At 52.1% G+C, this 22,864-nt stretch overlaps 1 protein-coding gene across 1 annotated transcript in view; it reads right to left on the reverse strand.

Annotated features, from left to right (window-relative positions):
• The window catches only part of AHCYL2 (adenosylhomocysteinase-like 2), a 31,126-nt gene that overhangs the window by 3,825 nt on the left and 4,437 nt on the right, over positions 1-22,864 (reverse strand). Inside the window, exons 2-14 of the mRNA XM_009996373.1 lie at positions 22,466-22,556; positions 17,976-18,119; positions 17,198-17,298; positions 16,800-16,902; positions 15,472-15,566; positions 10,437-10,543; positions 8,143-8,259; positions 6,095-6,158; positions 4,375-4,463; positions 2,374-2,444; positions 2,144-2,238; positions 784-882; positions 298-306 (exon numbers count right to left, since the gene is read on the reverse strand). Coding sequence (XP_009994675.1) covers positions 298-306; positions 784-882; positions 2,144-2,238; positions 2,374-2,444; positions 4,375-4,463; positions 6,095-6,158; positions 8,143-8,259; positions 10,437-10,543; positions 15,472-15,566; positions 16,800-16,902; positions 17,198-17,298; positions 17,976-18,119; positions 22,466-22,556 — 1,185 coding nt within the window. The remainder of the gene's footprint in view (positions 1-297; positions 307-783; positions 883-2,143; positions 2,239-2,373; positions 2,445-4,374; positions 4,464-6,094; positions 6,159-8,142; positions 8,260-10,436; positions 10,544-15,471; positions 15,567-16,799; positions 16,903-17,197; positions 17,299-17,975; positions 18,120-22,465; positions 22,557-22,864) is intronic.

The raw sequence follows: 22,864 nt of genomic DNA on the forward strand, positions 1-22,864 counted from the left end.
CACGTGGCACCACTAACACTTCACAACCCTACAGGAGGTAGAAGAACCCCCGGTGAAAGGTGTCCCTGCTGGGTTGACTCACCATTTGTAGAACTGTTTGGGTTGGGAAAGACCTTGATGATCATCAGGTCCAACCCTTAACCCAGCCCTGCCCAGTCCCCACTGCCCCATGTCCCTAGCACCATCTCCAGGGCTTGGAAACCCCTCCAGGGATGGGGACTCCCCCCCTGCCCTGGGCAGCCTGGGCCAGGCCCTGACAACCCTTGCCAGGCAGGAATTGTTCCCCAGATCCAACCTCAACCTCCCCTGGCACAACTTGAGGCCGTTCCCTCTTGTCCTGTCCCTTGTTCCTGGGGAGCAGAGCCCGACCCCCCTGGCTCCAACCTCCTCTCAGCAGCTGCAGAGCCAGAAGGTCTCCCCTCAGCCTCCTTTGCTCCAGGCTCAACACCCCCAGCTCCCTCAGCTGCTCCTCTAACACGTTCTCTGGACAGTCACTTGAACACCAAGTTCTTGGTGCCCTAATAACTCAGTAAAACTATTTAGAAGTGAAAACAAATCCAATCCAATTCTCTGGGGTGGGACAAAGGAAAACACCAGAGCTTTTCCACATTCCAGGAACTACATGGGCCAAAACCAGGGTCACACCAAACCTTCCAACCAGAGGTTGAGCTGCTGAGGCCCAAGGAGGTGATTTCTGGAAGCACTTGGGCTCATCCAGCCCTTCATCCTCCCTCCAGCAGCAGAGCCCAGGCTGCAGCCCCCCCTGCACTGCCCACCACTCACCTCTGCCAGAAGGACAATTCTCTTCCCATCTGGCCAGATGACATGGTCCACCTGGGACCTCACCCTCTCCCAGGTCAGCTCAGGGGTACGTAGGCTGGCCTGAAACAGGGTGTGCAGACAGTTAAAGAAAGCACTGGGCAAAGATCAAACACCCAGAAGCAACATGACAGGAAGGAAAAGAGGAAGCAACTCAATGTTGTCCCGGGGTTTCTAATTCCCTTTGGGCCTGGTCACACTCCCAGAGCAGTAAAACCTTTATGAATCATAACCTGGAACTGGTTTTAGGATGGCAACACATCAAAGCTCCAGCAACAACCACCCTTCTAGCTTTCCTGGCTGAAGAGGATTCATGGTCATGGCTGTGGTCACTTCTTCCCCCAGCCAGGTGGGCTCTGCTAGCTCTGCAGCCCCAGAAATGGCTTTAGATCATGGAATGGTTTGGCTGGGAAGGGACCTCAAAGCCCATCCAGTCCCACCCCTGCATGGGCAGGGACCCCTCCCACCAGCCCAGGCTGCTCCAAGCCCCATCCAACCTGCCCTTCAACACCCCCAGGGATGGGGCAGCCACAGCTTCCCTGGCCAACCTGGGCCAGGCTCTCCCCACCCTCACAGCACAGAATTTCTCCCTCACATCTCAGCTCCAGCTCCCTCTGCCAGCTGGAACCCCTTCCCCCTGCTCCCATCCCTCCCTGCCCTTGTCCCAAGCCCCTCCCCAGCTTTCCTGGAGCCCCTTCAGGCACTGGGAGCTGCTCTAAGGTCTCCCTGGAGCCTTCTCTTCTCCAGGCTCAACACCCCAACTCTCCCAGCCTGGCTCCAGAGCTGCTCCAGCCCTCCCAGCATCTCTGGGGCCTCCTCTGGCCTCTCTCCAACAGCTCCATGTCCTTCCTGTGTTGGGGACCCCAGAGGTGGCCCCAGCCCTGCAGGGTGGTCATGGGTTTGGCCAAGGAGTTCTCCTCTGGCCTTTAGACAAGACTCTCCTGCTTTTCTAAGCACAAACCAGCCCATTTCAGCCCTGCTCAGTAGAGCCTGGTGGGGTTGAGCATCACCTGGGGAGCAGAGCCCGACCCCCCCTGGCTCCAACCTCCTTCCAAGGAGTTGTAGAAGACTGAGATGTCTGTGATTTTTCTCCCTCAGCTCCAGGGGAAGGAATGAGGCTGGTGGGCACCAAGCACCTAGTCTGGAAGCTCCTCTGACTCCCTGGGGCCCCAGGAAGGAGGTGGCCACATCTGCCAGTGTCTGTGGGACTCGAGGAGCGATGGATGATTTTATCTCCTCCCAGGGGCTTGCTGAAGAGGCACTGGTCAGACAGGGGGAGGGTCCCAAGGCCCTGTCACCCACCCCGAGCTGTCCCCAGGCTCACCACGTCGATCTCAGTGTTGGAGTGTCCCATGTTGCAGACAATGCAGCTGTTCTTCATCCGGTCCAGATGTTCCCTGGTCACCACGTTCTTGTTGCCTGCCGGAGACACCCACGGTCAACACCCACATCCCCTTTCCTCACCTTTCTGCCCTTTCCTCTGGAAAACCATGGGCCCAGTGATGGGCTCCACACCCCTTGTCCCCCCCTCCTCCTGCCTCGGGGACCTCATACCTGTGCAGGTGATGACAATGTCAACTTGTCTGATGACTTCGTTGAGCTTTACCAGCCGGAATCCATCCATGCTAAGGGGAGGGGGGGAGAAGCAGTGTGAGAAGCAGCAAAAACATGCTAAAAATGGGGGGGGGAAGGTCCCATCCCCCCATCACTTATTCCTTAGATGCTCATTTTCATTTTCTAATGCACACTGGAAAAGAGGAGCAGCAGGGGAAGGACCACACAGCCCATCAGGAGGGTTCCTGGAGCCAACCTGGGGGGGGGGAGGGGTTGGGACTATTGCAGGGAGAAGTGAAAAGAGATTTTTTTAGGAGGGTTTCACATTTTCTGTCCAGGTCTCCACCCCTTCAAATCTCCATTGCCAACTAAAAGCTTTTTTTTTCAAACCTGCTGCTCCTGCCAAGCACACCAGGAGATGCAGCTACACCCTCCTGCTACAGAACCTTGCCCGAGGGGGATTCAAACCATCTTAAAACCCAACTCCCCCAGACCCCCACAGGTCTCCATCACCAGCTTTGCCATCCAGATTCAGGCACCTCCAGGACCTCTGGGAGTGTGGAGCACTCCCCAAGTCCTCCCTGACTTCACTCATCAAGGTGCATCCAGCACATCACTTAACCAGGGCAGGATGAGGGGTTTTTTTTTAGGATTTGTTGACACTCCTCCCAAGCCCCTGAGAAGCTGCAAAATCACAGTTACTATAAAAAAAAATGTCACTTTTTTTTCCCTGCTGCCTGTCCCATTTGCTGGGTTTTTTTCCCCCCACTTCAAACTCCTTCCCAGGGGGGGCTGCCCTGTTGCAGAGGCAGGGAAGGGGTTTTGCTGCAAATGACCCCACTCAGGACTCAGGAGGAGCTGCTGGATGTGCCACTCGTGGAGGCCATAAAGGAACCTCAAAGTTGATCAGCTCTGCTAATTAAGCAGGGCTCATTAGTTTCCTCAACACCACAGCCCTTTGGAAGGTTGGTTTAGGAAGGGGCTGTGGGTTTTCATGAGGCTGTGGGTGGTTTGGGGGCTCTGGGGTCAGGGTCAGGTCCCACCTCGAGCCTTGGGATGAAGCAGCAACACCAAAACACCCTTTTTCTGGAGGAAACAAGTGGGTGTCAGTGCAACGTGGCCCTGGGAGGGGAAGCTGAGTGTCCTGCTTTGGGGGGTGAGGTTTGTGAGGGGTGGGTGAGCACAGAGAAGGCCAAAAGAGCCCTCACTGAAGGGGGGTGCAGCAGGGGATCCCCAAAGGTCAAACTGCACTTCCCAACAGCCCTTCAGGCCACAGTGGTAAAGTCTTCCAGGAAATAATGACAGTGTTTCAAGCCATCTTGTTCCATCTTTCCAGCCTGTCTCCTGTGGGGAAAGGCTGGGAGAGTTGGGGTGTTGAGCCTGGAGAAGAGAAGGCTCCAGGGAGACCTTAGAGCAGCTTCCAGTGCCTGAAGGGGCTCCAGGAAAGCTGGGGAGGGGCTTGGGACAAGGGCAGGGAGGGATGGGAGCAGGGGGAAGGGTTTCCAGCTGGAAGAGGGAGCTGGAGATGAGATGTGAGGGAGAAATTCTGGGCTGTGAGGGTGGGGAGAGCCTGGCCCAGGTTGCCCAGAGAAGCTGTGGCTGCCCCATCCCTGGGGGTGTTGAAGGGCAGGTTGGATGGGGCTTGGAGCAGCCTGGGCTGCTGGGAGGTGTCCCTGCCCATGCAGGGGGGTTGGATTTAGATGATCTTTAAGGTCCCTTCCAACCCAAACCATTCTAAGATCCTATGTCATTAAACTCTTGTCCCCAGTGCCCCTGGTTGTGCCAACTGGCCCCAATGGGATAAACTGGGTGATGCTTTAGTGCAGCAGCTCTTCTGTGGCCAGAGCAGGGAGCTGGGGGTCCCTCTGAGGGTGCAGAGAAGCCACAAACCCCCCTTCTCAGGAGGGACCCTTGCTGAGCACGCCCTGGTTGTGGTTTTTTTTCCTGGGTGGGTGGTGGAAACACAAGCCTGAAGGAGCAGTTGTGGGTGCATCTGCTTACCAGGCCTGGAGGGCACAGATGGGGTCAATCTCTGTCACATACACGATGGAGCCCATGGCCTTGAGAGCAGCACAGCAGCCCTTGCCAACCTGGGAGGGGGAGGAAGAGTGAGATGCTGAAGGCTCAGGAGCTGCTGAGCATCCAGGTGACCACGGGCTTGGGGGTGTCCCACCCCCCCAAGGAACCTTTGCAGCCCTCTGGGGGGCAGAGGGTGGGTTTTTGGGGTGACTTTGCTGGGTTTGGAGGACTCTGAGTCAGCCCCAGGTTGGCTGAGAGAGGCACTAAAAGGATAAATCCCCTTTGGTTTTGGTCCCCAGGGGGATCTTTTTTTTCCCACCCAAACATCCTGGTGACTAGAAAGCACCAGGAGAACCAGAGATTATCTCATGGAAGGTTTAAGAGTCTCTTGAAACCTTTACCCTACTTAGGAAGCTGAATCATTTAATCTCCAAGGGTTAATGAGCTTTCATCTTCACTCAGCACTTGAGGTGCAGCTCTCAGGGGACCTCAGGGTCACAGCTCCATGAGCAAAGTCTCCCCAAAAATGCAACTCAGTGGGAGGAATTTGCCCAATTTCAGCTTTTTTCCAAAAAAAAAATCCCAGTACAGCACCCACAGCCCAGCCAACTGGAACTGGTGTTAACTGGTCCCAACAAGAACCACCCAAGAGAGGGGGGGGATCTCAGAGGAATCTTCATTTTGGGGGTGAAAGGAGAGGGGCTGAGGCACCTGCAGAGCCTCTGAGCTTTCATCTTTTCATGTCATATTAAATAGAATATGATATCTGGCAGAGAAACAGAGTCTAGAAATAGAAAATCAAGATGGAATAGTAACAGGAAATCAAGATATAGAAATAACAGAAGATCAATGTGTAGTAATAATAGAAGAGCACTATATAATATTAACAGAAAATCAATGTATAGTAATAATAAAAAATCAACGTATCATAATAATGGAAAATCAATGTATAATAATAATGGAAAACCAATGTATAGTAAGAATAGAAAATCAATGTATAGTAATAATAGAAAATCAAAGTATAGTAATAGTAGAAAATCAATATATAATATTAATAGAAAATCAAAGTATAGTAATAATAGAAAATCAATGTATAATAATAATGGAAAATCAATGTATAATAATAGAAAATCAATGTATAGTAATAATAGAAAATCAATGTATAGTAATAATAGAAAATCAATGTATCATAATAATGGAAAATCAATGTATAATAATAATAGGAAATCAATGTATAGTAATAATAGAAAATCAATGTATAGTAATAATAGAAAATCAATGTATAGTAATAATAGAAAATCAATGTATAGTAATAACAGAAAATCAATGTATAATAATAATAGAAAATCAATGTATACTAATAATAGAAAATCAAGATATAATCATAATAGAAAATCAAGCTATAATAATGATAGACAATCAAGATATACTGTAACTATATGAATGCAGGATTATTTCAATGCCCAGGTATGGAGGGTACTCAGGATACTTCACCCTCATGTCTTTTCAGATCCAGGCTCAGTATCTTTTTTTTGGTTTTTAATACTAAAGAATGAGACTGGAAATGCTGAGAAATCCTGCAGTTTTGGCAAAGCTGCCAAGTCTGGAGGTCCCTGCAGGTGCCAAGAGGAGGCAGGAGGACAGAGCAGCCCAGGTGGGTAAGGGCTGAGCCCATTCCAGGTGGGAAAGGTGAGCTCCTTACCTCCCCATAGCCACAAACCACCACCTGCTTGCCCCCAAACATCATGTCTGTTGTCCTCTTCAGCCTGGAAAAGGGAACAGAGCACCCAACAGTCACAGAGCAGCAGGGGAGGGCAGAGGTGGCTCCTCAGCCACCAGGACACAGGGAAACCCTGGGGGCACAGACCCCACAGGGCACCTAGAACCTCTTTTCCTTTGGGAAGGGGTGGGTGTCCCCAGGAAGTGCAAGGAGGAGGAAGGAGTTGGGGCTTGGATCCCTTCTTTGGTTTTAATTTTGTGGTTCCTTTGGCCCTCCAGGAACATTGAAAAGCTTTTCCAAAACTCTGCTCTTCATCTGGTATTTTCCTAAAGTCAAAACACCCCCCAGCCCCCAAAAATGTAACTCCAGGAGAGGGAAGAGAGTGGGAATTTCCTGCCAGAAGCCACAAACCCAACTCTCCTCTCCTCCTGGATTCCCCCAAAGTGTGTCCTACATTCCAGGCTATTTTTAGCCCAGCACTAACTAGGTTAGCAGTGCAGGGAAGGTGAAATTCCCTCCCATTTCCAAACTCATTCCAAGAGAAAAAACCCCATCAGATTCCATTCCACCTCTGCTCATCCTTCCCTTGGCCCACCTGAGATGCCTGGGCCAGGCTCAAAGCCCCACCTGCCTCCCCATGAGGTCCCACCAGCCCCCACAGCTGAGAACAAGAAGACAAAGAAGGTTGGAAAGATGTTCAGGTTTCTTGGTCGCCTGTGACACCCACCAGAGGTGGGACATGGGAGTTGGAAGTTGTGTCCTGGGACACCTAAAATGTGGGGGGCAACTCTCCCCAGGGCAGCTGATCCCCAGGAGAGGGGCTGCCTTGTGTGTCTGGAAGCCACAGAGATGTCCTAAAGAGCAAAGGTCTCCTGGATGAGAAGAATTAAGGGCTCCTCAATTAGAATTACTTCATCATGGTGTGTTCATAGGATCACAGAAGGGTTTGGGTGGGAAGGGACCTTAAAGATCATCCAGTTCCAACCCCCTGCATGGGCAGGGACACCTCCCACCATTCCAGGCTGCTCCAAGCCCCATCCAACCTGCCCTTCAACACCCCCAGGGATGGGGCAGCCACAGCTTCCCTGGGCAACCTGGGCCAGGCTCTCCCCACCCTCACAGCCCAGAATTTCCTCCTCATGTCCAACTTAAATCTTCCCTCATCCAGTTTTAACCCATTTCCCCTTGGCCTCTCACTACAAGCCCTTGTCCAAAGTCCCTCCCCACCTCTCCTGCAGGCCCCATGGAGGGGCTTTCTCCATGGAGGGTCTCTCCACCCCCCAGGCACCTGGCCCAGACCAGGCAACCTCCCCTCTGGTGCTCATCTCAGCAGCAGCAACATCCATGTCTGGGAATTCAACTCTGTCCTTGCTTCTGGGCCCACTTTGTCTCCTGGGACTACAACGTGTCACAGGCTGAACTGCAAGAATAAAACCTGTCCTCATCTCACTGGGCTTTGACAAAAGATGGTGCTGGGGGTGGTGAGGACACAGAAACCCTGTTCCATCAGAATAGAGGGGGAAAAAAAGAGAGGTAGAGAGAGAAACTCTGTGAGGGTGGTGAGACCCTGGCCCAGGTTGCCCAGAGAAGCTGTGGCTGCCCCATCCCTGGGGGTGTTGAAGGGCAGGTTGGATGGGGCTTGGAGCAGCCTGGAATGGTGGGAGGTGTCCCTGCCCATGCAGGGGGGTTGGAACTGGATGAGCTTTAAGGTCCCTTCCAACCCAAACCATTCTGGGATTCTTAGGAACCTTCTGACCCACAGAGACTTGGTTGCTGCCTCAAACTGCCTTGGTGGTTCCATCTAGGATGGACCAGAGCTATTAAATGGTCTAAAAGGACCAGAACTGGCAGGTAGGACAGACCCATGGACTGTGGGGTCTGATGGAACCCAAGCAAGGGACACAGCCCTGTTTGGGTGACCCTGCTCTAGTGGGAGGTGTCCCTGCCCATGCAGGGGGGGTTGGAACCAGATGATCTTTAGGGTCTCTTCCAACCCAGACCATCCCATGGTCCTATGACCATGTACATACCCATCCAGGATGGACTCTCTGCAGCAGTACAGGTTGTCAAACTTCTGCTTGGTGACCGAGTCGTTGACATTCATGGCTGGGACACAGAGCTTCCCTGCTTTGGACAACTGGTAGAGCCTGGAACCAAGATGGGAAGAAGCAAATGATCAATGGGAAAATATTGCCCTACACTTGACTGCTGGGTCTTGTTTTGCTGGAGCAAGCAGTAGACATCTGGAGGGTCAAAGATGACCTCTCCTGAGGAGCTCCTCATTCCAGGAGGAGCAGGAGAACTTGTCCTTCCATGGATGTTTGTACCATTTCCCTCCCCTGCCAGGGAGCTGCCAGGCTGGCAAGAAGCATTTCATAAACCACATCAAACAGCACATCAGAAGGTGCTCCAGGCTCCACGTGCCTCATGACTTGATATCACAACCATCCTCTCATGTCCTCCAAAGGACAAAGCCCCAAATCCTGCTTCAGAGAACCTAAGATGAGAGCTCCTGTGATTCCTCAAGCTCTTCCAGCTCAAGAGGCACAGAAGTGGCCACAGAAGAGGAACATCCACAGCAAGGTGATCAACACCTGCAGCAAAACACCCACTGGAACAGCAGCAGGAGTGGAAACACCAAGATGGAGCACAAGAAGCCATCAGGGTGGAAAAGACACCAACCTGATCTACTTCTGAACTCCTGGCAGCAGCAAAACCACTAGAAATGAACCTAAACTCTACACCATGACTGTGAAAAGCATCTAAAACCCATCTCCCTGCTCCAGATCATGGGAAGGAGAACCTGATCCCTTGGTCAGTCTCTGCAGACCATGGGAAGGAGAACCTGTTCCCTTGGTCAGTCTCTGCAGACCATTTCCAGGATTCTCCCCATTCATCTGGGGAGCTTCAGTCCTCACCTTGTCTGTCCCCTGGAGGTCAGGAGCACACAACCCCCCACTGATGCCACCAACCTCAGAAAACAACCTTGCTCCTGGCCCAAGACCATGGGGAACAGTTTCTAACCCTACTTAGCTCCTCCACAGCTCTTCTGCCCACATGGGGACGATTCCTGATGCTGCAAACATCACCACCAAGCTCCTCTCCTGACCCCAGGGGCTGCAGACCTGACCCAGACACTTTCCTGCCTCATGTCTTTCGTTTCCCCATTGGAGGTTCCTTCCCCTCAGAGCTCCAGGAGCTGCAGCCAGGCCTCTCCTCCTGCAAGGGTAGAGGAAGAAGTAGAGTCTGCTGCTCTTCTCCTCTGTCCCCTCTTCTCTGCCACCTGGGATATGGATAACTCCACTGGGGAAGCACCTCTGACACCTCTCCTGGCCCTTCTCCCATCACAGAGCCATGGGTGTCTCTCAGTCACTGCATCTCGGAGGTTCTCCCTTCCTGGACCACCTGGAGACTCAGTTCCTCTTCCCCAGTCTCACTTCTTCCCATAGGTTTAGTCCAGGAGCAGGAGAAGACTTTGGCTCTCCAAAGCCCACCCCTCCTTCTTAGAGAAACATCAAGTCATTTGGGTTAGAAAAAACCTTGAAGACCATCCAGTCCAACTGTTCCCCCAGCCCTGCCCCTTGTCCCTCAGCACCATCTCCAGGGCTTGGAAACCCCTCCAGGGATGGGGACTCCCCCCCTGCCCTGGGCAGCCTGGGCCAGGCCCTGACAACCCTTGCCAGGCAGGAATTGTTCCCCAGATCCAACCTCAACCTCCCCTGGCACAACTTGAGGCCGTTCCCTCTTGTCCTGTCCCTTGTTCCTGGGGAGCAGAGCCCGACCCCCCTGGCTCCAACCTCCTCTCAGGCAGCTGCAGAGCCAGAAGGTCTCCCCTCAGCCTCCTTTGCTCCAGGCTCAACACCCCCAGCTCCCTCAGCTGCTCCTCACAAGTTCTCCAGCCCCTTCTCCTTCTGCTCCAGCCCCTCCAGGTCCTTCTTGTCATGACCCTCCTTCTTGTCCAGCACCCTCACCCCTTCCTTCTCTCAGCTGCAAAGGAAGGTGAAACAACCACTGCCCCCATTTCCCAGCTGGACAAACAAGACCTTGTGCAATTTTCCCAGGTGCACAATGATCAGCAGGAGCTTCTGCTCCTCCTTTGCAACTCGGGGCAGCAGCTCCAAGTCAATTCCCTGAGCCAGAGGTTTAGAACAGCTCCCTGGCAAAGCCAAGCCCAAGTGAAGGAAAACCACAGACCACAGAGGAGAAGGTTGAACATCCAGCCAAGTCTGTGGCATCTCACAGCCTGGAGATGTTTTGCCCTGAGGCAGAAGATGGGTTTTCTGCCCAAACATCTCCATGCCCACAGTCCAGCCTGTCCTGTTACCTGTGGACACCAGTCACACTCTCCTCCACAATCCCCTTGATCTTCTTGAACATGTTGGGGTATTTCTTGTAAATCCAGTGAGTCAGATCTCCTCCATCATCCAAGATCTGCAATGAAATAACCACAGAGTCACCACTCTGAAGATCCAGTCTGAGCTGCTGACCCCAAAAAGGCACAAGGGGTAAACCCCATGCTCAGATGTGCCTCAGCAAGCCCATGTTTTGGCATTTCAGGTACCACACCATGAGGGCTTAGGGGAGACTAAGCCCACCATGGATACCATGCTGGAAAGGCAGCAGGTCAGACACACGTGGCAGACCTTGATGTTTGCCCTGAGACCAGAGGAAACATGGAAAAATGCTGTGGAAGCTCCTTCCTCCTCATCTCCCAGAGCACAGATGGAAAAGCCTTTGAACTGTATGTGGGCACCAGCTCTTCTGACATGGCTGCTCATGGAGGAGTGTGGAGAAGAAGGAGCATGGAGAAGGATGGAAGGAGGATGGGGAAGGAAGAGGATGGGGAAGGAGGAGGATGGGGAAGGATGGAGGATGGGGAAGGATGGAGGATGGGGAAGGATGGAGGATGGGGAAGGATGGAGGATGGGGAAGGATGGAGGATGGGGAAGGATGGAGGATGGGGAAGGATGGGAGGGGGGGGGAGAGGGGGGGGGGGAGGGGGGGAAAGGAGGAGGATGGGGAAGGAGGAGGATGGGGAAGGAAGAGGATGGGGAAGGAGAATGGGGAAGGAGGAGGATGGGGAAGGATGGAGGAAGATGGAGAACAAGGAGGATGTAGAAGGAGTGGGATAAAGAGGAGGATGGAGAAGGAGGAGGAAGGTGCAGAGCCACTACTGCAAACCACAGAGTCACAGAGTGGTTGGGGTTGAAAGGGACCTCTAGTCCAACCCCCCTGCCAGAGCAGGATCCCCTAGAGCAGATCCCACAGGAACATGTCCAGGTGGCTTTGGAAATGTCTCCAGGGATGGAGACTCCACCACCTCCCTGGGCAGCCTGGCCCAGGGCTCTGTCACCCTCAGGGTGAAGAAGTTTCTCCTCATGTTGAGGTGGGAAATGATGAAGCAGCTGCATCATTAAACACGCATCAAAAATCCTGACCCTACTTTAGACACCAGCTCTGGGTCTCCAGCTTCACCTGCCTTTCAACCTCAGCCTCAGAAGTACAAAACTCCTTTACCAGATCATGGCTCTCCCAGGTCACCCATTTCCTCCTCAAGTGCCCATCTCAGGGCAGTGGAGAAAGCCAGAGACCACCTGGACAAAACAGGACAGCTGAGCAGGTAGAGCCCATGGGGTTCACCAGGAGTCTTGTTTGTGTCCTACACACCTGCCTCATAACCAACGTGGCCCCAGTCCCAGCCACTCTGGGTCATCTCCTGCTTCACCTCAACCCTCAGCTGAACCCCAGGAGGGGGCTGAGCTCCACAGGCTTCAAAGAAGGACCCACTGGGGCACCACAAAGAGGTGCCTGGGAAAGAAGATCCAGGAAAAAAACCCAACAATCCAACCAGGTGCATTTCCTCAAGTCCTCCTGCCAGCCTGGTGGCCTCAGGGGGGCCAGGCAAGGTGGGAAGTGTGACAACCCCCCAATAGACTTAGGGTGAAGAAACAACAGGGAGCAGATGTCACCCAGCAGCAGGTGAAATGCCAAGGACCTGAGGACATTAGCCTATATCATCATCATCTTCTTTGCATGTTCCCTATGCCAACGTTCAACACATCTGACTGAATCTTCCTCCTCCTCTTTGCTTGGTCCCTACACCAACACTGAAGACTTGTGACTCCATCATCACCATGATCATCCTCCTCCTCCTCTCTGCACCTTCCCTGTCATCTTCATCATCCTCTTTGCTCCTCCCCTGCACCAACACCAAAGATTTCTCACTGCACCCTCCTCCTTGCATGTTTCCTACACCAACATTCAAGACTTCTGACTGGACCATCATCTTCATTCTCTTTGCATGGTCCTTATCATCATCCTCCTCCTCCTTTCATGTCTCCTACACCAACATTCAAGACTTCTGCCTGCCAACCCAGCCCCTACTGACCTACTGGTGGGATGTGCAGGTGTCCTCAAATGCCAACATCAAGCCTGGGCAGAAGCAGCTCTGCTCAGTGGCTGGTGGTGGAGCTCAGGAGGAACCCTCTGCTCCAGGTTATCTGCAGCTCTCCCACAGCATCTACAGCCACTCAGGAAAAATTACCACTCCCACCATGCTCCTGCAGCAGATGCCCCACCATGGGCACAAAGATAATGCTCCTGAGCTTTGTGGACATGTCATGGTGGCTTCATGGAGCCACCAAAAACATGTGATCCCAACCTTTTTCTCTCTAAATTGCAGGATTTCCCACTGAAGGTGAATACCCAGAAAGCACAGGGTGTCCTGCCAGAGCAGAGCATGTGTCTCCCAAGCAGACCTGACCCTCCTGAGTCTCCAGGGAACCCCCAGATCTTGTTTGGGAAGCAGAGGCAGGGAAGGGTTAAGTGGGCTGAGATGCTCTCCTGGGCCAGCGAGGTAGGAATTCAGCAGCCTGGCTCCCAGGGCCTCTTCATTTCCTTAATCCCCTTTTAATAGGGCACATAATCCTCTTTCTGAGTGAGAATTCTGGGGGTTGGCACTTTCCTCTTTCCCAGGGGGGTGGGAGATGAAAAATAAAACCCCCCAACAAAGCAGCAGGTTGGTGATGGAGGTCACCAAGCCCGTGGAATGTGCCCCAAATTCCTGCAGTTTTCTCAGATTTACACACTCTAATTCCTCCCAGGTGGGTGTTGTTTGGTTGGTTTTATTCCTGAGAAAAAAAATAAAGTAGCCTTTAGTTGATGTGCAGAGTTTTTCAGGCAGAAAAGCAGCTGTTAAAGAGATGTTCTGCCTGATGCCCTCACCAAGAGGCACCATCCGCAACCCAGGGCTCCCAGCTGGGTTCACCAACCTCCCTCTGGGTTTTGGCAGCTCCACCTCAGGAGCAGAGCATGTTAAAAACACCTTCCTATCACCCCGTGCCTGAGGGGACATTCCTTGGAGATGGGACCATCCTCTGTGTATCTGGATCCCCTTGGTAGGTGTTTCTCTTGGTGCTTTTCTCTCCGAGTCACCAACTGCACGTTGCTGTGACTTCTCACTCCTTTGGTCCTTTCATTTCCCAGCTTCTCCAGCAGAAGATCTCTGGCTCTTCCATGAAAGAAACATTTTTAATCCCTCCACTGCCACCAAATGTCTCACCCTGTCCCCTCCTTCCACCTCTGCTGGGGCAACAGCTGATACCTGGGGCTGATCTCACCAAAGCCAAGCTGATTAAAATTGCCTGGGATTGGCTCAAGGTGGTTGAAAACAACTCACTGCACAAGAAGACCTGGTGAAAGCTCAAGGAGATGGCAGGAAGGCAGAGCTGGAGGAGGCACCAACCCCCCTCCCTGGTGGCAGTGTGGTCCTAGAGCACTTGCTGCTGCAGAGGGAACCAAACCCTCAGTGCTGGAGGTTGGGTGCTCTTCAGAAACCCCTCCCAAGCCATTCCTGCCCAGACCACTTCTCTGGAGGTCTGTGTCCCCATCAGAGGGGTTTTTCTGGAGACTCAGTGTTGGTGGCTAACTGCTCCCATGGACTAGCACCACACAGAAGCCCCAGCATTAAATATTCCCATTTCTGGAATCTGAGACATCCAGACCCATTTCCATGGGATGTACAAGGTTGGCTCCATCACACCTTGCAGTGCCCACCTGGCCATGAGGCTGGTGGGGGCCACTGAAGGGCTCCTGGGGTGGATCTCAAGCCCTGATATGAAATCCACGTGGCTTAGGGCTCAACTACTTAGACCCATTTTGCTGTAGAAAGTAGAAACAGAGCTTGGGCTTCTCCTTACAGAGCTTAAAGATGCAGAAGGTTGGAAATGGAGATGGAGCAGCAGCAGCTCAGGGTCTATCCTGCAACCTGTGGATGTGTCTCCTTGAGTCAGGATATGGGAGGGACTCATCTCAACAGGACAGGAAAAAATATGATGCAGGCTCTGAAAACCTGCACATGGAGAGGACCAGGTCCATCCAGCTTCAGCCCTGAGACTGCACAGACCAGAGAGGTCTTGCTTCTTTGGCCAGGTTTGCCAGCTCCTCTCTTCTGAGCTACCCAAAGGGAGAATCATGGAATCACAGAAGGGTTTGGGTTGGAAGGGACCTTAAAGATCATCCAGTTCCAACCACCCTGCATGGGCAGGGACTCCTTCCACCATTCCAGGCTGCTCCAAGCCCCATCCACCCTGCCCTTCAACACTGCCAGGGATGGGGCAGCCACAGCTTCCCTGGGCAACCTGGGCCAGGGTCTCCCCACCCTCACACTAAAGAACTTCCTTCTCATGTCTCACTTAAAACTCCCTCTTCCAGTTTTGATCCATTCCCCCTTCTCCTCTCACTTCAAGCCCTTGTAAGAGGCTCCTCCCCAGCTTTCCTGGAGCCCCTTCAGGCACTGGAAGGTGCTATGGGGTAGATGAAGTGAGTTAGGTTGAAACTGTAGCCAGCTCCTCTGGAAGCAAACTGAACCAACCTCTTTAGGAAGCAGTTAAACAAAACCTTGCTTGGTGGCTGAGACCCACATCCAGGAGTCACTTAACCCACCTCCTCCCTGACTCTTCTGTGAGACAGAGATGAGTTCATTTCATAGAATCAGAGGATCCCAGACTGGTTTGAGTTGGAAGGGACATTAAAGATCATCCAGTTCCAACCCACCTGCATGGGCAGGGACACCTCCCACCATTCCAGGCTGCTCCAAGCCCCATCCAACCTGCCCTTCAACACCTCCAGAGATGGAGCAGCCACAGCTTCCCTGGGTAACGTTTTTTTTCCCTGCATTGTGTGGTTAATTGTAGAGCACTCTGAAGGGGAAGTGTTGTGTTAGCACCAAATGACCACTTAATTAGGTCTAAATTCAGGAGGAGAACACAGAGAAGCACCAAACCCTCCTCCTCCTCTCAAGGTGAGAGCCACCCAAGGTGCAAGATGAGCCAAGCACCTGAGAGCCACCCCCATCTCACCATGTTGGGCTGCCAGCCTTCCACGTTGACGCAGCGGTCGATGCACCACCAGAAGTCATCTTCAGATTCTCCCTTCCAGGCAAAGACAGGGAACCCTGGCACAGAGAGGGAGGGAGATGGGTGCTGACACAGCCTGAGCAAACCCCTTGGGGCACCAGCTCTCCCCTCCAGCCCCACGGGATGAAGTGGGGTCCCAACACCACCACGCTCCTGCCCACAGTTCTCATCTGTCAACATCCACCTTCTAGAAGCAGCTCTGGAGGTGGATGTTGAGGACACCCACTGAAGACAGCAGGCAGGAGTCAGATTCAGCCTTCCCAGTGTCCTCCTCTTTCCCCCAGACAAGCTCTGGCCACCAGACATGGGGTCAACATGCTCTCAGTGATAACATTTAATTGCAAAATCAAGCTTGGGCTGTTAGATCAAAGAATTGCAGAGTGGTTTGGGTTGGAAGGGACCTTGAAGATCATCCAGTTCCACCCCCCTGCATGGGCAGGGACACCTCCCACCATTCCAGGCTGCTCCAAGCCCCATCCAACCTGCCCTTCAACACTGCCAGAGGAAGTTCCAGATGTCCCACTTTCCTGTTAGGCCCATGAGCTACAAATTCATTCTGACTAACGAGCAATTATTATTATTCAGCTTCAGTGTGCAAGACCAGGGAGCAGGCAAACTGGTGGCTTTGGCTTCTTCTGGGTCTCCCAGCCTCTCCCAGTAAAAACCCTGCCCTTCAACCCAGAAAAAGAGGATTGGAATGAAGGCATCTCCCAGGTAAGCAGCAACATTTTGACCCCATCCCTGGCAGTGTTGAAGGGCAGGTTGGATGTGGCTTGGAGCAACCTGGAATGGTGGGAGGTGTCCCTGCCCGTGCAGGGGGGTTGGAATTGGATGATCTTGAAGGTCCCTTCCAACCCAACCCTTCCATCATTCTATGAACATGAGCAGCTTCCATTGGTTGAATTATGTGTCCCCCCCAGATTTTTCCTCTCACCCTTTTTAGCCAAAGTTTTGACTCAAACACCTAGAACTGAAGTTAAATTCAGCTCCAGTTCTTTCACCAAAAGAACTTCCAGGTCCACACGGCCCTGAGAGCTTCTCATGTGCCTCATCACTAGTTGTGCAAAGCACTTTGACACCCCAGAAAAAAAACATTCCAGGATTTCCTGCCCCATGGAAGGGACTGACCTTGTGCTGTTGGCCTCCTCTAGGTTTATTCAAAGAGAATGAAGGGAAAAAACAAACCTCCCAGAGATGGTAAACAAGCTAAATATGATTTCAAAAGGAATCTTTTTAAAGCCAGAAAGAAGAAAGAGGGGGAAGTTTCCTACCACTCTCAGCAAGGGCAGCAGCCACTTCATTGAGGGTCGAGTAGATGTTGCAGGCAGCCCATCTGCACTGGGCACCCAGGGCTCCCAGGGTCTCCATCAGCACCTGGATTTAAACCACAAAGCCATCAGGAAGAGCAACATCCAACAGAAAGAACACCACAGAGCTGGGGTTGTCCCTTGCTCTCCAGGGGAGTTCCTGGGGGTTGGATCTGAGGGTGGTTTTTAAGGGGCGTTTCAGGGGCTTTGCCATTTTATTTTGGTTTACAACTGAAAAGGGATGAAGTCAGTGGGAACTCCCAAGTACCTTCTGTCTGCAGAGTGTATATATCTACCTTAACTGCTCAGGGTCTATTTTAGAGTGGAAAGTCCCTGTCTGGAGTTTCTGGAGGGGATCTTACAGCTGTCTGTGCTGTGATGTGTGTGCAGCCCACGATCTTGGCCCCGGCCAGTGGCTTCTCTCCCTGAGCTCTCTTCCTCAAAGCCATCAGTGCAGGCATTTCTGAAAGGCAAAAGGAATAAAAAAGACCATTTATTTTTTTTCCCCATTCCCTCTTGATGGAAGCAGAGAAGGAAGAGCATCACAGCATCACTTCTTGCCCTGCTCTCCCATGAGTCTGACCAGCTTCAAAAAAACAAGTGAAATCCTTGAGGGCAGGGATCAAATAAATCATGAAAAGACCCAAACAACCTTCTGGGGGTTTTGGTTTTTCCCTGTTATTTGGGATTTAGCATCATCACAGTTTCTCATTTCTACTTGGCCAGGTGAGGCTGGAGGAGAATCTCCCTTCAGACCTTGGAAGACTCGGGACTTGCTCTCCAAGATCTCTCCAACCACCTGGACACCACGTGTTTGCTGTGGATTTTTGAGGACAATCATGCTAAACCAAAGCTGTCTCACCAAGTGGAAGGATTTCCATCTTCTCTACTGATTTCAACAAAATGCAACCAGCCATGGAGCAGCCCTTCAGCAGCTGGTTGGTTGTAGCTACAGGGGGTAAGCCTGGAACTCCTTTCCATCCCACAAAATCCCAGAGAACTCGTCCCATCTCCAGTGGGAACAGCGTCAAGAACTTCCCAATATACTGAACTTCCCAAAAGGAGGATTTGAGGGGGGAAGGAAGAAGCCCACGAGGCAGCTCAGGACAACCTGGAGCTTGAGGAACGTGCCCCATTTACCTTGTTCAGCAATTTCGATCTCTCGGCGCCCAAACTCTGCCTGCTTGATGTTTTTGACACAGAAATCACTGCTGCCTTTGGAGTTCTTCTGCTGCTTGTCTCGGGGGGAGGTCTCATCATCAGAGCTGTCTGTGTAGGAGGCAGCTGGAGGAAGAAAAGGAGGTCAGAGATGGAAGAAAATATCCCCCAAAGCACCCGCAGGGGAAGGGGGCAGATGCTCTGCTGAACGTGCCCATGGATGTGCTCTCCATGGACACAGGTTGACTCCTTCTGCCCTCAGTTGGGATCTTCTCCTTACAAGAACCATTTCCCCAGCATCACCTTCCACCTGCAATGATCTCCTCACCCTCACCTACACTGCAACACCACACTGGAGGGAATTCACTGACCATGTCCCCCAGGGGCTTTGCAGCTCCTCTGTGGCCTTCTCCCACCTCTCTTCCCAAAGGTTAAGGTCTCAAATAGCCAACAAAAACTCTCATTAATGTTCTGAGTCCTTCCAAAACCTTAAGAGTTGTCATTTAAGACAGGGGAGATGCAAGAACCTATTTCATTTTAAGCCATGGCATGGTGGACCCTGTTGACCCAGCCCTTGGTTTTGCTCCATCTCAGTGTTCCTCAGTCAAGACAATGGCCACAAGTTGTTGCTTGGGAGGTTCATATGGGATAGGATGAAGGAACTTCTTCATCAGGAGGACAAGCCAACACTGGCACAGGTTGCCTGGAGAAATGGTGGATCTCCAAGCTTGGAGGACTTCAGGAACTGGTAAGAGAGAGCCTGGCAATGTCCTGCTCTGAGTGGGCAAAGGGGCGAGATGACCTTGGTGGTTCCTTCCAACCAACATCTCTGTGCATCTCCAGACAGCTCAGTCCAGCCCTTGGATTCCTCTTTTCCATTAGAAATAACAAACACTTGGAAATGTTTTTAATATTTTGCCTTTCTGGATCTTCTTTGGCTCCTCCTCCCTCTTGGTCTTTTGGGAAGAGGACAAAGGTGGCCCCACCTGTCTCCATTGGAAGGACACGTGGTCTCACAGAACCAGGTTATGCTTCTTGACCTGATACATGGCAACTGGGTGTGGGGGTGTGTGTGGACTCAGAATTAATTACAGCTGCTCTCCATAATTGTCTTCCCTCCCTACCAATGTCCTCCCAACAGAGCTTCACTTCTCATGGAGTTGGAAATTCCCCTTCCCTTTAATTTTGATGACTAAGATCACACGTAGAGTCCATTTTCAATTCCAGGTCCCATGAATTAACACCAGTGCTGCTTCCAGTTTATCCAGATCAGCTGAAGAGACCATTTGTGCCACATTTCCCTCTGGAATACATCCCTGGTGGGACACCAGACCTCCTTCACCTCCTAGGACTGGTGGCACCAGTCAAAGCAACACGTAAGGCTTGGAGATGAACTAGAAGGTTTCACTCCTCTTTCCATTCCAGAGACAAAGAACCTGGAGCTCAGGGCCCTTGGTCCAGCTGAGCTCCTCACCACCACCACCTCCTTGTCCTTCTCTCCAGCAAGAGCCACACCCTGGGAACCAACTCAAAAGCCTCATCGATATGGTCATCCCTCATTCCTCAAAGTGCCCTGAAGTTTTACTCCCCAGTCTTTACTCTCCAGATGAGAGATCAAGTCATTTGTCACTGCAGAAGAGGACCATCTCTGTAGAACAGCACCATCCATGACAGCCTCAGAGAGGTGGCCAATATTGTGCATCACTAGGACATGATGGAGATGTTCCACCTCCCTGGCAGTGTTCAAGGGCAGGTGGGATGGGGCTGGGACCACTCTGGTCTATGGGAGGGGTCCCTGCCCATGGCAGGGGATGGGGCTGGATGATCTTAAAGGTCCCTTCCAACCCAAACCAGTCTGGGATTCCATGACTCAATGTGCATGTGTGAAGGCAGCACATGATGATGAGCTCTCTTTGCTGTCTTGATGATGATCCCTCTTTCTTCCACACCACCAGAAAACTGGTTGCATCTTTTCCCAGGAAAAGTTGCACAGTCAAACTCAACAGCTACTGGGGTGAGGTGAGCCAGCTCCTCTCCCAGGCAGAGCCTCCAAGAGGGAATGATCTACACCAAACACCTCAGGGAGCTGTTTTATACAACAGTCAGTGCATTGAACCTGGAATCCTGGGGTCAGGGCTGGGCCCCTCAGGACAAGAAGGACCTGGAGGGGCTGGAGCGTGTCCAGGGAAGGGCCCCGGAGCTGGGGAAGGGGCTGGAGCAGAAGGAGAAGGGGCTGGAGAACTTGTGAGGAGCAGCTGAGGGAGCTGGGGGTGTTGAGCCTGGAGCAAAGGAGGCTGAGGGGAGACCTTCTGGCTCTGCAGCTGCCTGAGAGGAGGTTGGAGCCAGGGGGGTCAGGCTCTGCTCCCCAGGAACAAGGGACAGGACAAGAGGGAACGGCCTCAAGTTGTGCCAGGGGAGGTTGAGGTTGGATCTGGGGAACAATTCCTGCCTGGCAAGGGTTGTCAGGGCCTGGCCCAGGCTGCCCAGGGCAGGGGGGGAGTCCCCATCCCTGGAGGGGTTTCCAAGCCCTGGAGATGGTGCTGAGGGACATGGGGCAGTGGTGGCCTTGGCAGGGCTGGGGGAAGGGTTGGACTGGAGGATCTTCAAGGTCTTTCCAACCAAAGCAATTCCATGATTCCAACAGCCCTGTTAACATTTTCACAGCACAAAATCCAACCCAAGGAGTTAAACCCTTCCCCCCTCAGCCTGACCACGGGTTTCTCTTCCCTGCAGCACCCAACAAGCTGATTACTTTCTCCTCTGCCTTGCCTGAACCTCTTGAAGGATCCCAAGGAAAGGAGCTCAGCGGGTGTGCCAGGCTCCCCCTGACCCACTCAGATCTCAATCCTCTCACAGAGCAGAATTCCACGGGGCTGGAATTCCTCTGCCAGGACTCCATCCTCCACAAGCTGCCAGGGCAAGTCCCACTCTGCCAACACCATCCCAATGCCAAAACACTTCTCAATTTGTCTGCACAATCCCACAGCAGCTCTTGAAGGACCAGCAGCCTGGGCTCCAGAACAACCAAAAAGCACTTTCTATAATTCCAACCTCTGGAATATCAAGGACTCCAGGAGGATTCATTAACTCCAGGAGGATTAATTAACTCCAGGAGGATTATTTCCTTGAAGACAACTAATCTGCGCAGAGGTTTCTTTTAAAATCTTGCTCCTGGGGGGCTGAAATAATTCTTTTATAATAAAAAAAACACCCCATCTAGGTGGCAGCCAGACTTTCACATGCAGATTTTACTCTTGTAGACACAGGACAGTGCATCTGGCACTAATTATTGGTGTAATTAAAGCATTTTAGATGAGGATCCACTCACGTCTCTAATATCGGCGTCAGTATTGGTTAAAAAACAAAGGGGGCAACCTGCTCTTGTTCCAGCCCGACTGAGAAAACAACCCTTGTTTCTTTTTGGCACAACTTTTCCCCAGTTATGAAACAGCACGAGGCCAAAGCCAATCGCCTTTAATTAAAGATATTAAGTGTTTTAATCTCATTAAAGGGCCCACACGACGTGGCCACGGTGGGTAACGCTGAGCGCTTCGAAGTGCCAGGGTGGTTGAAACCACCTGATTCTCTCCCCCCCAAAAAAAAGGAATCTTTGTGACAATTATCTGAGTTTTGCAGAAAGGGAAAGAAGTTTCTGAAATTTCAGTTATTTGCCAAAATATCCCCAGGCTGGGCTGGCAGGTCGGGGCCTTCCCATGGTTGGCAGAGGCTGTTGATCACCACGGTGCGACCTCGAGGGTATCAACTCCTCCCAATCAGCACAGAACAATTAATAACCCCAGTGAGAGAAATGACTCGTTCTAAATGAAGTGGAACAGCTACAGAAAGGAGGTGGTTTGTGGGAAATGCACAGAAGAGACTTTCAGGTCTAAGCTGAAGAGCCAGATCAGCTCGGATCATTCCTGTTCTCATTCTTCGCGCTTTTCAACAACCAAGTGAGAAAAGTTTCATGTTCAACTGTGTCTCTGCTGGTTTCTCATATAATTTGGGTTGGAAAGGACCTTTTAGGTCATCTAGTCCACCCCCTCTGCAGTGAGCAGGGGCATCTTCAACTAGATCAGGTTGCTCAGCATCCCATGCAATCTGACCTGGAGTGTTTCCAGGGATGAGGCATCTACCACCTCTCTGGGCAACCTGGACCAGGGTCTCACCACCCTCATTTTTCCCATGATTGCTCCTGGCAAAGGTTGCATCCTGGAGCAGGCTGCTCCACATCACAACTTGGCACTTGGTGCATGGTTTGGAAGACCAGGGGACAATTTTGGCCAAACCTTTTCAGTTCAGACGGGCAGCAAGATCAAGAAAGCAGAGGCTCTTTGCGGAGATGATGCTCCCACACCCAGACCTCTCTTGCACCTCCAGAACGGTAAGAGATTTGGATTTGCTTTTGAAGAATGTTCAACATTTTAATGCTGAGCACCAGGAGGAAGGGTGGAGGCACTGGTGGCACCCACCTGAGCTGTAGCTGTCTGTGGAGGACTGCGAGATGGAGCGGGACAGCGAGCGGCGGCCGATCTTCGTGGGGCGCTTGTTGAACTCCTGCTTCTGGTAACTTGGTGCATGGTTTGGAAGACCAGTGGACAATTTTGGCCAAACATATTCAGTTCAGACGGGCAACAAGATCAAGAAAGCAGAGGCTCTTTGCAGAGATGATGCTCTGACACCCAGACCTCTCTTGCACCTCCAGAACGGTAAGAGATTTGGATTTGCTTTTGAAGAATGTTCAACATTTTAATGCTGAGCACCAGGAGGAAGGGTGGAGGCACTGGTGGCACCCACCTGAGCTGTAGCTGTCTGTGGAGGACTGCGAGATGGAGCGGGACAGCGAGCGGCGGGCGCTCTTCGTGGGGCGC

This window comes from Chaetura pelagica, unplaced genomic scaffold (genome assembly GCF_000747805.2).
Source record: "Chaetura pelagica isolate M959 unplaced genomic scaffold, ChaPel_1.0 scaffold250, whole genome shotgun sequence".
Lineage (NCBI taxonomy): Eukaryota > Metazoa > Chordata > Aves > Apodiformes > Apodidae > Chaetura > Chaetura pelagica.